This window comes from Rana temporaria, chromosome 2 (genome assembly GCF_905171775.1).
Source record: "Rana temporaria chromosome 2, aRanTem1.1, whole genome shotgun sequence".
Lineage (NCBI taxonomy): Eukaryota > Metazoa > Chordata > Amphibia > Anura > Ranidae > Rana > Rana temporaria.
Window position 1 is genome coordinate 453,364,151 of NC_053490.1, and position 13,321 is coordinate 453,377,471.

Here is a 13,321-nt window from a genome sequence, read left to right on the forward strand (position 1 = left end):
TTTTTTTTTTTACCAAAAATATGTAGAAGAATATGTATCGGCCTAAACTGTGGGGGAAAAAAATGTTATATATTTTTTGGGGGATATTTTATTTTATTATAGCAAAAATTTAAAAATATATATATATTTTTTTTTTTCCAAAATTGTCGCTCTTCTTTTTTTTTTTTTTTTTTTTTTTTAAATCAAATTTAGATCAAATACCACCAAAAGAAAGCTCTATTTGTGGGGGAAAAAAGGACGTCAATTTTGTTCGGGAGCCACGTCGCAGGACGTCAGTTAAAACTACGCAGTGCCGAATCGCAAAAAGTAGCCTAGTCTTTGACCACCAAAAGTCCGGGGCTGAAGCTGTTAATGTCAGAAAATGTGTAATGTGTGCATAGGTTGTGTAGCCATTTCCCATTAGAATTGCTATGCGCTATGTCACTGCTTAGCAGTCAGGCACAATGTCAGCGATTGGGAGTTGTTATAGGCAACCCTAGATGTTTTGTTATTTATTTGCAGTTGCTTTAAAAACTTGCCTTGATGGCTGGATATCAGATTGGAGGAGTAGGCATTCCTAGACAGGTTGCCATCCTAGAGAACGCACACATGTAATTGAGTGTACTTAATTGAAAGAACAAATATCCAATAAATGAAAAGTGTTCCAGGGACAGTAAGACTGGGAGGAAATAAGGGCGCTCTTCCTAATTTGCTTCAGTTATTAACCACTGGACGACCAGCCGCCGCAGTTTTACTGCGGCAACATGGCTCGGCTGGGCGAAACGACATTATGTTACGTTGCTTCGCCCTGTAGCCTCTAGGGGGTGCCGATGCGAGTGCCCAGCGGGCGCGATGACCGCCGGGCACACGCAATCGCTCGTGACAGACGTAAACACAGAGCTCCCGATTCTTTCAGGGGAGAAATGAGTGAAAGTCTGTTCATACAATGTATGAACAGCGATCTGTCATTTCCCCTAGTCAGTCCAACTCCCCCCCCAGTTAGAACACACTTTAGGGAACATAGTTAACCCCTTCACTGCCAGTGAAATTTTTACAGTAATCGGTGCATTTTTATAGCACCGATCGCTGTAAAAATGCCAATGGTCCCCAAAATGTGTCATAGGTGTCCGATATGTCTGCCATAATGTCGCAGTCCCGATAAAAATCAGGTCGCTGCCATTACTAGTAAAAAAATAAAAATGCCATTATTCTATCCCCTATTTTGTAGATGCTATAAGTTTTGCACAAACCAATCAAAAACATACGCTTATTGCGATTTTTATTTAAATTTTTTTTTTTTTTTACCAAAAATATGTAGAAGAATGCATATCGGCCTAAAAACTGGGATATGTATTATAGCAAAAAGTAAGAGATTGTGTTTTTTTTGTTTTTCAAAATGGTTGCTGTTCTTTTGTTTATAACGCAAAAAATAAAAACCGCAGAGGTGATACCAATACCACCAAAAGAAAGTTCTATTTGTGGGGGGGAAAAAAGGATGCAAATTTTGTTTGGGTACAAAGTTGCATGACTGCGCAATTGTCAGTTAAAGCGACACAGTGCCGAATTGTAAAAAGTGCTCTGGTCAGGAAGGGGGTAAAATCTTCCGGGGCTGAAGCGGTTAATGCACAGTGTGAGACGCTAACAGTGTTCAGTGAAATTGGAGTAAGCCATTTCAGTCCAGGAAAGGAGCCTGTACATCTGTGGAAGACTGAAATTGAGGCTTGAGTTCTGCTTTAAGAAAGCCAAAATATTAAAACTCGCTGTGGTTATTTTTTTGGTTGCTTTAATCAAAGACCTTGAGTCAATAGGAAGAAAAACTTTCCTATATAGGGAGCTTTTATGGTTTCTTCTCTGTAATCTAGTTGATTTTGATGCAATTTTGTTTAGTAAATTATTTTCCTTCTATCTCCACAGCTGATCAAGACGGTTTATTAAGACATACCCCAGATCAACCAGAGAGCCCCAAAACCCTTAAAATTGCTGTCATAGGGGCCCCGAATGCTGGAAAATCAACATTATCCAATCAGCTACTTGGCAGAAAGGTATCAAATTCGTCTCATTAATGCATTGTATATAAGTTATTCAAGAGGATTACATAGACGTGTGTTTGTTTTGTTTTATATGCAGCACTGTAAGTGGAAGTTGGCACAGAGAATAGGCTGCCTTTGCAAAAGATAAACCCTGGCTTACATAAAAGCTTATTGCATGCAGGTCATTGTATCTTTGCCTGCTAGTGCCAGTCTATAGTGCATTGAGCAAGTACTTCCAAAATCAGACTTTAGCTATTTTTTGGCTTTAGGTGGAGAATCGTTAGTGGATGTAAACCCACTCTCATCCTTTCTAAACTACTGCCATAGTGCTGATCTATAAGGATATACTGTGTTTCCCCGAAAATAAGCCTGGGTCTTATATTAATTTTAACAACAAAAGACATAGTAGGGCTTATTTTCGGGGTAGGTCTTACCATGTAATGTGCTGTCTTTTCTCCCCCTCTCTCTCCCTGCCTGACAGGAATCCCCAGTGTAAACGGAGTTAAAATGCTTGTAAAATCCTATAATCCACTGTAATCCTATGTATAATGTGTGTGTGTTTCTGTAATATAATTGTGCCAAATACCTTCGTTCAGCGCTTCTGTGACCCGCCGGAGCTCTCTTTCCCGCAATTATATTACAGAAACACACACATTGTACATTATATACTACTGTAATAGAGTGGATTATAGGATGTTACAAACATTTTAAACTAGGGCTTATTTTCGGGGTAGGGCTTATATTGCAGCCCTCTTGGAAAATAACGCTAGGTCTTATTTTTTTCGGGGGAAACACAGTAGATGCCTCCTGCATGTATACTTCCCTGTCAAATATCTCCCCTCTGTTATGAGACCTGAAAAACTGCAGATGTAGGTGGATCTGTTGTCTGGAGCTCGGTGGGTGGAGTTGTGATGTCAGTAGACTCTCCCTGCCCTCCTCTACACTACCCTTGTCAACATGCATTTTCTCCTATGTATTTCTTACACTGAATTCTGCTATGATCACTAACATCCAGTCAAAATCCAGAAAAGTAACCACATGACTTCAGAAAAGGAGTGGGGGTGGGAATTTAAAAATAATGGGACAAAAAATCTGACCGGTTATAACCCTCCCTTGCTATATCCAAAATGGGGGAAAAAATACGTTTTGCCTATAGTTCTACTTTTAATATCCATTTAAATTATAGGTGTCTTGCATGAAGTTGTTAAGCTGTGTTCTTTTTCAAGCATCATACAAGAATCGATATAAAAACCTCTGAGGGTACAAAATAAATAAATTCTTAAAGGGGGCATACCATCATCCAGGGTATAAATATAGAGAAATTGGTTCTAAGGTCCCCAAACCAGAGAGCCAAGTAAAGGGGGGTTTTTGGGCCATGATTGGACTATCGCGGTACTAATAACGTAGGTATAAGATGTAAAAATGAACAGGTAAATTTATAAACATTTTTATTGAATACAAAATCAATAAAGACACAATGGGAGGGTACAGAATAAAAAAACTAAACAACCAACAAAACACCAATGTAGTAGTCCCCAGGAGTGGGAGAAGAACAGTGGGTTGCAAGTCATATCGAACATCTTTGCTAGTTTCACGGCTTCAGCCGCTTCATCAGAAGAAGGTCTAAAATTAAAAAGACAGGCGTCAAACAGTTATATAATAAACGACAATTGCAAAAGATAAATTGGGGAACAAAGGACTCAGCTGCTCACCTAAAAGCCCCCCCCCCCCCAGAGCAAGCGAGGAGGGCAGTTGCCACCACATGGGGTCCCGGATGGCGACCAAGGGGCACGCATATGGACGACTGGACCTACTTATCAGATGGGTGAAGTAAGAAAAATAATTAATATACTAGGCCCGGGCTGTGAATAAAGAAGGTTGGTGCAGAAAACGTGATAACACCCAGTGATGAAAATTCAAATGAATAGTGGAGTGGAAATGGAGTAGTGAGGTAGGGTGGGGACAGAAAAGCAGATAGAAACAGAGCGGATTGGGAGAAGGGGGGGGGGGGGGAAGTATAGGGGAGAGGGGAAAGGAAGTAATAAGGGAGAGGGGGATAAGGTAGGAAGGATGAAGATGAATAGGAGGGGTGGGGATAAGGGAAAGAAAAAAAAAAGGGAGGGGGAGGGGAGGGTGAAGGGGTTATCTTGAATACAAGGAAGTGTATCGCATGTAGGGGGCCCCCGGGGAAGAGAGCCCTGGTTAGGGTCGATGGAGCCACATGTATCATACAAGAATCCTTGAAACTTGTATTGGCAGATCTGAAACTGCAGAATAGGCAGATGACTTATCTTATGCTCTTACAAGTGTACTATCACTTCGAAAAACTTTGCAAAACATGACTTAGTACTTGGTGGCAAAACACTTGTTGGCAATCAGAGGTCAGTTGTTTGTTGTAGTTGGTCATCAGATTTGCACTCATCTCGGGAGGGATTTTGTCCCACTCCTCTTTGCAGATCCCCTCCCAAGTCATTAAGGTTTCAAGGCTGACATTTGGTAACTCAAATCTTCAGCTCCCTCCATATTTTTTCTATGGGATTAAGGTCTGGAGACTGGCTAGGCCACTCCAGGATCTTAATGTGCTTCTTCTTGAGCCCCTCTTTTGTTGCCTTGGCTGTATGTTTTGGGTCATTCTCATGCTGGAATAGCCATCCATGACCCATTTTTAATGCCCTGACTGAGGGAAGGAGGTTCTCGCCCAAGATTTTATGGTACATTGCCCGTCCATTGTCCCTATTAATGCAGTGAAATAGTCATGTCCCCTTAGCAGAAAAACAGCCCCAAAGCATAATATTTCCACCTCCATATTTGACGGTGGGAATGGTGTTCTTTGGGTCATAGGTAGCATTTCTCCTTCTCCTCCCTCGCCCCCCCCCCCTAGTCAGGGAGGTGACCAAGAGCTCCAGCATTCCTCTGGAGAGAGGAGAGAACCTTCCAGAACAACCATCTCTACAGCACTCCACCCATCAGGCCTGTATGGTAGAGTGGTCAGACGGAGGCCACTACTCAGGAAAAGGCACATGACAGCCCACCTTGAGTTTGCCAAAAGGCACCTGAAGGACTCTCGGGCAATGAGAAACAAAATTCTCTGGTCTGATGAAACAAAGATTGAACTCTTTGGCCTGAATGGCAAGTGTCAAATCTGAAAGAAACCAGGCACTGCTCATTACCTGGCCCATACCATCCCTACAGTGAAGCATGGTGGTGGCAGCAGCATGCTGTGGGGATATTTTTCAGCAACAGGAACTTGGAGACTAGTCGGGGTTGAGGGAAAGATGAATACAGAAATGTACAGAGACATCCTTGATGAAAACCTGCTCCAGAGCACTCTGGACCTCAGACTGGGGCGAAGGTTCATCTTCCAACAGGACAAAGACCCTAAGCACACAGCCAAAATAACAAAGGAGTGGCTATGCGACAACTCTATGAATGTCTTTAAGTTGCCCAGACTTGAACCCGATTGAACATCTGTGTAGAAATCTGAAAATAGCTGTGCACCAAAGCTCCCAATCCAACCTAATGGAACTTGAGAGGTCCTGCAAATAAGAATGGGAGAAACTGCCCAAAAATATATGTGCCAAGCTTGTAGCTTCATACTCAAAAAGACTTGAGGCTGTAATTGGTGCCAAAGATACTTCAACAAAGTATTGAGCAAAGGTTGTGAATACTTATGTACATGGGATCTTTTATTTTTTATTTTATTTTTATCTTTTTTTTTTTCACAAGAAAATTTTATTTTTATCTTTAAAGGATTTGCTAAGAATTCAAACAAACTTCTTTCACACTTGTTATTATCAGGTATTGTTTGTAGAATTTTTCACAAAATAATTAATTTAATGAATTTTGGAATAAGGCTGTAACATAACAAAATGTAGGAAAAGTGAAGTGCTGTAAATACTTTTCGGATGCACTGTATTAACTTTTTTTTTTATAGAAGTGATTACAAATTCTCTGTTCTCGGCCATGTAAAGGGCTTTGAAGAGGTGGGGGTGAAGAAACGGCATTACACTAATCTTCCCAGTGAATGGCTGTATGGAGGGGGTGTCCACACAAGTCTGATCATTGAAGGACAGGCAGGCTATTCTCTTGCACTACTAGAAAACTGATTATGCTGAGAAGGATGTGCTTCTATGCCTAGCATGGTCAGTTAAAAATAGGAAAGCAGGGGGACTGGCAAAATCACCAGGTACTTCACACTAAGGAAGCAAGGCAAAGATAGCAGGATACTTTTTAACAGAACTACATGGTGCATACACATATCAGGAATATGAAATGTTGGGGTAACATATTGATTAAGGGAAGAAGGTATTTGTAGAGGAATAATAACATTGAAGACATCTTGTCTGATATTTGTACCCTTTTTATTCACTATTCTTTAATATTTATTTTTATTTATTTTTTTACAGCTGTTTCCAGTGTCCAGTAAAGTGCACACTACTCGCTGCCAAGCACAGGGTGTCATTACAGAAAGCGACACACAAGTGGTAAGTGCACACTGGCATCTCTTTATGTGTGTTCATAGAGACATTGGGGTAGAAACAGGAATCGCAGCATCTGCAACCAATCTCCTGGCTGGGGGCCATGAAGCCAAAACATTCAATGGGTCCAGAGTCCAGAACATCAGGAGCTATGCTGCTGAATATAGATTAAATATTAAACTTGAATTATGCTTTTTGCATGATAAAATTTATTTGAAAAAAATAGCATAAAAAATGCTGCAACTTTAACATAAACAGCTGATGCCTACACTTGCAAAATCACTTCCATATTGGTTCTCATCCTCTATAATAAAAAAAAAAATATTCTGGTGTCACTACCGATAGAGGACATGTTTTAAGTTTATGTTCTGTACATGCGATGGTAAAATTGTAAAATTTATTTTCCTCTTCAGATTCTCCTTGACACACCTGGTATGGTCAATGCCGTGAAAGCAAAAAGGTAGGGCACTCTCTCCGACACTTGCATTGAAGGAGGTATTCTGTTATTTTATTAGATGGTGTATATAGGACACAAAGGTTGTAACATGTTATGTTATTTACTCTCTTTGCTGGGATCTGTTCTGATCACTTCTCCACCACATGCATACTTTTTACATGGGTCAGAATGTTTCTCAGTTGAGAAGTGTGAGCAGGCGTCTGTTTCCTTTTTTGCAGTTTTCAACAGTTCAGTTAATCTCATTATATCAATCATTAATTCATGTTTAGTTTATCTTCTTTAATATAACTCGGCTTTCGTGAAGCCTGCAAAGGCAGACATCGACTTTTGCTCCAACTGGCCCTAAATGCGCATTCGTGCCATACTGCTGGTGACTATATCATGAGCTTATTGAAATTACATGCCGGTGTTCTGACTTGAAATGCCCCCTGATGAATAATGCCCGCCTGGTCCTGTGCATGTGCATCGCTTGCGCAGTACTGAGCCGCCGAAAGCCTCCTAACATCGGAATTTATGATCGGCTGTACACGGTGCCTGCGCACAATAGCCAACATTGTGCCACACGCTCCCGATGCTAGTGCAAGTCTGCAAGGGCCGGATTTCTTCATGATGGGCGCATGTGAAGGGCAGATGCCTACAGAAGGGGGGCGTATTCTGTAATCATGGGCAGTGCTGTTAAGATGGGGGCAGAATTTTTTGACGAAACTCAAACATCTCCTAAACAAATATTGGCTAACACAAACACTAGCAAATACCCCCCCTTCTGTAGGCATCCGCCCCTCACACGTGCCCATCATGAAGAAATCCGTCCCATGCAGACTTGCACGAGCATCGGGAGCGTGTGGCACAATGTCTGCTATTGGGCGCAGGCGCCGTCTACAGCTGATCGATAATTCTGATGTTCAGTGGCTTTTGGCGGCTCCGTACTGCGCATGCGCAGTACTGGGCGGGCATTATTCGACAGGACACCGGCCTGCCCCAGCATGTGTATCTTTTCCTGGTCAAAAAACAAACAAAAAATCCTAGCTCACTTGCCAGCCTGCAACAAACCGAACTGACCCTGTCTAAGTGCCGGTTCACATAGGTGCTATGTGGGAACACTGCGAATCCACTGCGGGTTCCCGCATCGCACCCGACTTGCACGGCAGTTCACACTGCCATATGTGAACATATGTGAGAGCCGAGCGACTGATCGGCTTTGGCTGCCGACATCTCCACTTTTAATTTTTTTTTTTTTACTGTCTGAGTACCTTTTAGGGACATTCACCCTATCTACATTGTCCCATTTGCCATTATTACCAAGAGTGAATGTGAAAGAAAATCACCTGAACCGAAATATAGGGGAAATGTTTCAATGGGGACACTAGTTCTGGTGACCCAGATGACAACCAATGACTCCCTAATTTTGGAGGGATTACCTCACAATTTCTGTTTTGAATTTACGACAGGAAGTGAGGAGAAATCTCACTGGGACACTTTTTTTTTTTTCACCGCTCACTTACACTGTTCAAGATGAATGCAAAAACGTGTTGCCATTTTTATTTTTATTTAAATGATTGATTCTGTGGGGTCCTCGGTATGAATCCCAAACAGGACAGTATCTTCAGGTAGTTTGCATGTTCTCCCTGTGCTTCTGGGGGTTTCCTCTGGGTATTCTGGTTTACCTCCCACACTATAAAAACAGATGAACTGTGTGTGTGTGTGTGTGTGTGTGTGTGTGTGGTTTTAAAAATCCTGAATGCAGCCACCAATTTCAGACGCTGGTAAGATTGGTTACTGGCTAATGTAGCTCTGGCACACATGTCAGTAATGGATCTGTGCAGTAAGTAAGGTCCCAAGGTTAAAAATGCACCAAAGATTGCAAAGTGGTAATGGTAGTAGGGGAGGAATTCACTTGCAGTGAATGTTACATTCTCTGTTTTATAAATCTGTCCCCAAGTGAATGAATGGGTTAATGTATAGAGATATTTGTTAATACGCGGAGGCAGTGTTATGCCGCGTACACGCGGTCGGAATTTCTGACAAAAAAAGTTCGATGTGTAGGCCCCATCAGACTTTTTCTGTCAGAATTTCCAATCGTGTGTACGCGGCATTAGTCTTCGATCAGACTGCGGTATAATTGGGTTCGAAAGTAAAAAACTGCATGTGCATGTACTCTAACTTAACCACTTCATTACTGGGCACTTAAACCCCCTTCGTGCCCAGACCAATTTTCAGCTTTCAGCGCTGACGCATTTTAAATGACAATTGCACCGTCATACAACACTGTACCCAAATTATATTTTTATCAATTTTTTTCCCCACAAAGAGAGCTTTTTTTTGGTGGTATTTGATCATCTCTGCGATTTAAATTTTTTGCGCTATAAACATAAAAAGACAGAATGTTGAAAAAAAAAAAACACAATTTTTTACTTTTTGTTATAATAATATCCCAATTTAAAAAAAAAAAAAATTTCCCTCGGTTTAGGCCGATACGTATTCTTCTACATATTTTTGTTAAAAAAAAAATCGCAATAAGCGTATATTGATTGGTTTGCGCTAGGGTTGTCCCGATACCACTTTTTTAGGACCGAGTACAAGTACCGATACTTTTTTTCATGTACTCGCCATTACCGATACTTTTTTTTTTAAATGCAGCCTTGTGTCCCCAAATTCAGCCTTGTGCCTAAATTCAGCCTTGTGCCTAAATTCAGCCATGTCCCTGATGCAGCCATGTCCCTAATGCAGCCTTGTGTCCCCTAAGAGAAAGCCAAGTCCCCCCCCCCCCCCTCTGCCGACATCTAGTTAATTTGCGCTGGGGGAACATGGCAGCTTTCATTTGAATAGCTGTGTGTTCCCCGCCGCACCTCGTCATGTATAGACACTCCCCCTTGTCCGGGCACTTTGATAGACAGATCACACGTCCAATCCTGGGACGGGTGATCTGTCTGTCAAAGTTTCTGGGCAAGGGGGAGTGTCTATACATGAGACACGGCAGGGAACACACAGCTATTCAAATGAAAGCTGTTGTGTTCCCCCAGCGCAAATTAACTAGATGTCGGCATAAAAGCTGGGGGAGGAGAAGCAGCAGCCACACTGCTCTTTCAAGTGAATGGTGGTGCATCGTGGGCGTGTCATAACAAGTCTAATAATTGGAGAACAACAGGCTAAGTTCCCAGCTTAGCTACAGAACTGACCACGCTGTGCTCTCCTGCTTAGTGTGGCCAGTTTTTAATAGGAAAGCAGAGGGACTGACAGGAACACCAGGGATTTCACATAAAGGAAGCAATACAAAGAGAACAGGATACGTTATCATACAAGTACATGGTACAGCAGGCACATATTAGGAATATGAAGTGTTGGGGAAACAAACACTTTATTAATGTGTGCTTTGTATAAATCCTGCATTTTGCATTCTGTTGTTTTGGCCGACTGCATTTATTTTTATTTTTTTCTGTAAGGCTTAATGCTTCCTACAACATCGGATTTTTATGATTCTTTCTGTAACCATGTAAACAGAGCGGCCCTGAGAACTGAATTCATAAACTGCTATTTTCTTTAACACCCACATGGTCCTTTCTTGTCACAAGGCTTCCATCCAAGCAAAAAAATCAATAATATATACATATTTGATCAATAGGTTTGTATTCATGTTGGCTTTAGGACTTTGCAGCAGGCAGGGAATCAATGTATGGTGTAGAGAAGGTTAATGTGAGATTAGATATCGTTTAACAGAAATGCTGGACCCTTCTATGGATTCTTTATGATGTTTGGCTACTCTGCAGCTTGGGACAGTTCTAGAATAATAGGCAGTTTTAGGAACCAAGATTTGCAGACCCTACGATGCTACTGATGATGGGCATTGTAACAAGTGGGGGTGTTTTTTGGATTGCTATGTAGGTTTATGGTACCTGTGATCACAGGTTGCAGCATTATATATATATATATATATATATATATATATATATATATATATATATATATATTATTAATATTATTATTATTAAAGGGCCCCCGGATGGCAACCCCCTCTTTTTTTTATTAAAAAAAAAATTTCATTTTTTTTTTCCTTTTTTTTTATATATATATTTTTTTTTTTTAATTAAAGGGCTCAGAGGTCCCCAGGGCCCCTTTTTTTATTTTTTATAAATGTTTATTTTTTTTATTTTTGTTTGTATTTATTTTTTATTAAAAGGCCCAGAGGTCCCAAGGGCACCGGATGGCAAGCTCCCTTTTTTTATTAAAGGGCCCAGAGATTTTTTTTCTTTTTATTAAAGGGCCCAGGGGTCCCTAGGGCCCCGGATGGCTACCCTCCTTATATATATATATATATATATATATATATATATATATATATATATATATATATATATATATATATATATATATATATATATATATATATATATATATATATATATATATATATATATATATATAACATATTTTTTATAAATAAATAAAGGGGGGGGGGGTGCTGTCTGGGGACCTCTGGACCCCTAAATTATTATTTTTTTTTTTTAAAAGGGGGTTGCCATCCGGGGCCCCCTATTGGGCAGGGCCCATGGGCTTGAGCCCAGTCAAGCCCAATGGCAAGTCCGGCCCTGGTTGCTAAGCCCTAAAGATATGTGAAGAAAAAATAAACTGCGTTTAAAAACCTTTAAACTGTTTATCTCTGGGTTTCATAGTATAATGGGGAATGGAGTCTAGGAATGTGTTTCCTCCTGCACTTATACTTGACAGAGGACAGGGACCCATGCGCTTTAATTTTTTTTTCTTGTCTATCAACTTGTAGGCATAACCTGGAGAAGTCCCTTCGGCACGACCCGTGGGAGTCGGTGAAGTTGGCCGACGTGGGTACGGTTATTCTCCTATTTACACTTTGCCTGTGGGTTATGAGAAGGTCACTGTCAGTCTGAGCACCACGCCAATACATTGCCTTATCTCCCGGGGCCAAAAACCTGTTCTGACTGGTGCGCAGCAGATGTACGGGGAAACCTATTAGAAATATATTGCTATATATGCAAAATAGAGCACTGTATACCTGGCCTGAATAAAAGATGTGGAGATTAATGACGGGAATATATGCCAGTACAAATTGTAGCAAGAGGCTTAGAATACCACAAGGCTCTGAACTGAGCAGGAGCGTTAAAGGGAGCCGCCTGCTTAGTGAATGTCTGCGGAAGGCCGATTAGAATTGCAAATGAAATCATAAGTGAGAGGCTTCATTCTTCTCATATTCTGTGACTGTGACAGTTACATGAGCTGGGATATTGAGATTGTTCCTGCCTTGTACTATTTAGACATAAATTACACACTACACCTGCAGTATGAAGAGGGCCTTATTGAATATGCATCGTATTCTAAGTCGGTAAATATATTTATCTGCATCACTGCACCTGAAGTATATTTTAATGCTGTATTTCTTTAATATGACAGAAGACGATATTGGGTAAAAATGATCTGAATACAAAGCCGCATTTATTCTGCATGCAGGCATTGCTGTCTTGTTTGGTTCTTCTTTTAAGGAACTAGAACACTATTATGGGGGTTATAGGTTCTTTAATTGTACTAATTAGAAGATGCTTGTTTGTAGCGCTGAAAATTCATGACCGAAATCCCAAAGTTTCTGATGCACTTGGCCAAAAACCGAAATGGACAGTTACAAATATATATATATATATATATATATATATATATATATATATATATATATATATATATATATATATATATATATATATATATATATATATATAATATATACAGTAATTAGGGCCGAAACAACTAATCGATTAATCGACAACTAATCGATTATGAAAATAGTTGACAACTATTTTTATAATCGGTTAATTGGCCAGTTGATTAGCTGGCCTGCATATAGTATGCATTCTTTGTTTACATATCAGGAAATACCGTGCAGCACACCTACAGCTCAGTACACCATCCATACATGTCACTAAGTGCCTGAGAATTTGTGAATGTGAAAGTGTGAGGAGCAATGCCTCATGGGACATGTAGTCCTGGGCAGGAAGTGAGTGGTTCTAAAGGCAGAAGTTTTTTTTACCTTGCTATAGTGGGCGCTCTATACTATACTTTGCAGCTTGCTATTGAGGCACTCTGAAGGCAGGAAGAGCCAGAAGCATCGGTGAGGGACCCCAGAAGTGGAGGATCTGGGCTGCTCTGTGCAAAACCATTACACAGAGCAGGTAAGTATAACAAGTTTGTTTAAAAAAAAAAAAATCACTTTAAAAACTCCTTGCAGGGAAGATCAGCATCTGAACCCAGAGAAAGTGGAGGTAATAGAAGGCATTACAATTACTGTAGTTGGTTATTTATATTTACCACTGCATATGGATATTTAATAATAAATTGCCTTTTTTTTATTTACTTATTAA

General features: G+C 40.5%; 1 protein-coding gene across 1 annotated transcript in view; it reads left to right on the forward strand.

Moving 5' to 3' along the window:
* The window catches only part of ERAL1 (Era like 12S mitochondrial rRNA chaperone 1), a 54,505-nt gene that overhangs the window by 11,951 nt on the left and 29,233 nt on the right, over positions 1 to 13,321 (forward strand). The window contains exons 3-6 of the mRNA XM_040338531.1: positions 1,894 to 2,021; positions 6,416 to 6,493; positions 6,901 to 6,947; positions 11,719 to 11,780. Coding sequence (XP_040194465.1) covers positions 1,894 to 2,021; positions 6,416 to 6,493; positions 6,901 to 6,947; positions 11,719 to 11,780 — 315 coding nt within the window. The remainder of the gene's footprint in view (positions 1 to 1,893; positions 2,022 to 6,415; positions 6,494 to 6,900; positions 6,948 to 11,718; positions 11,781 to 13,321) is intronic.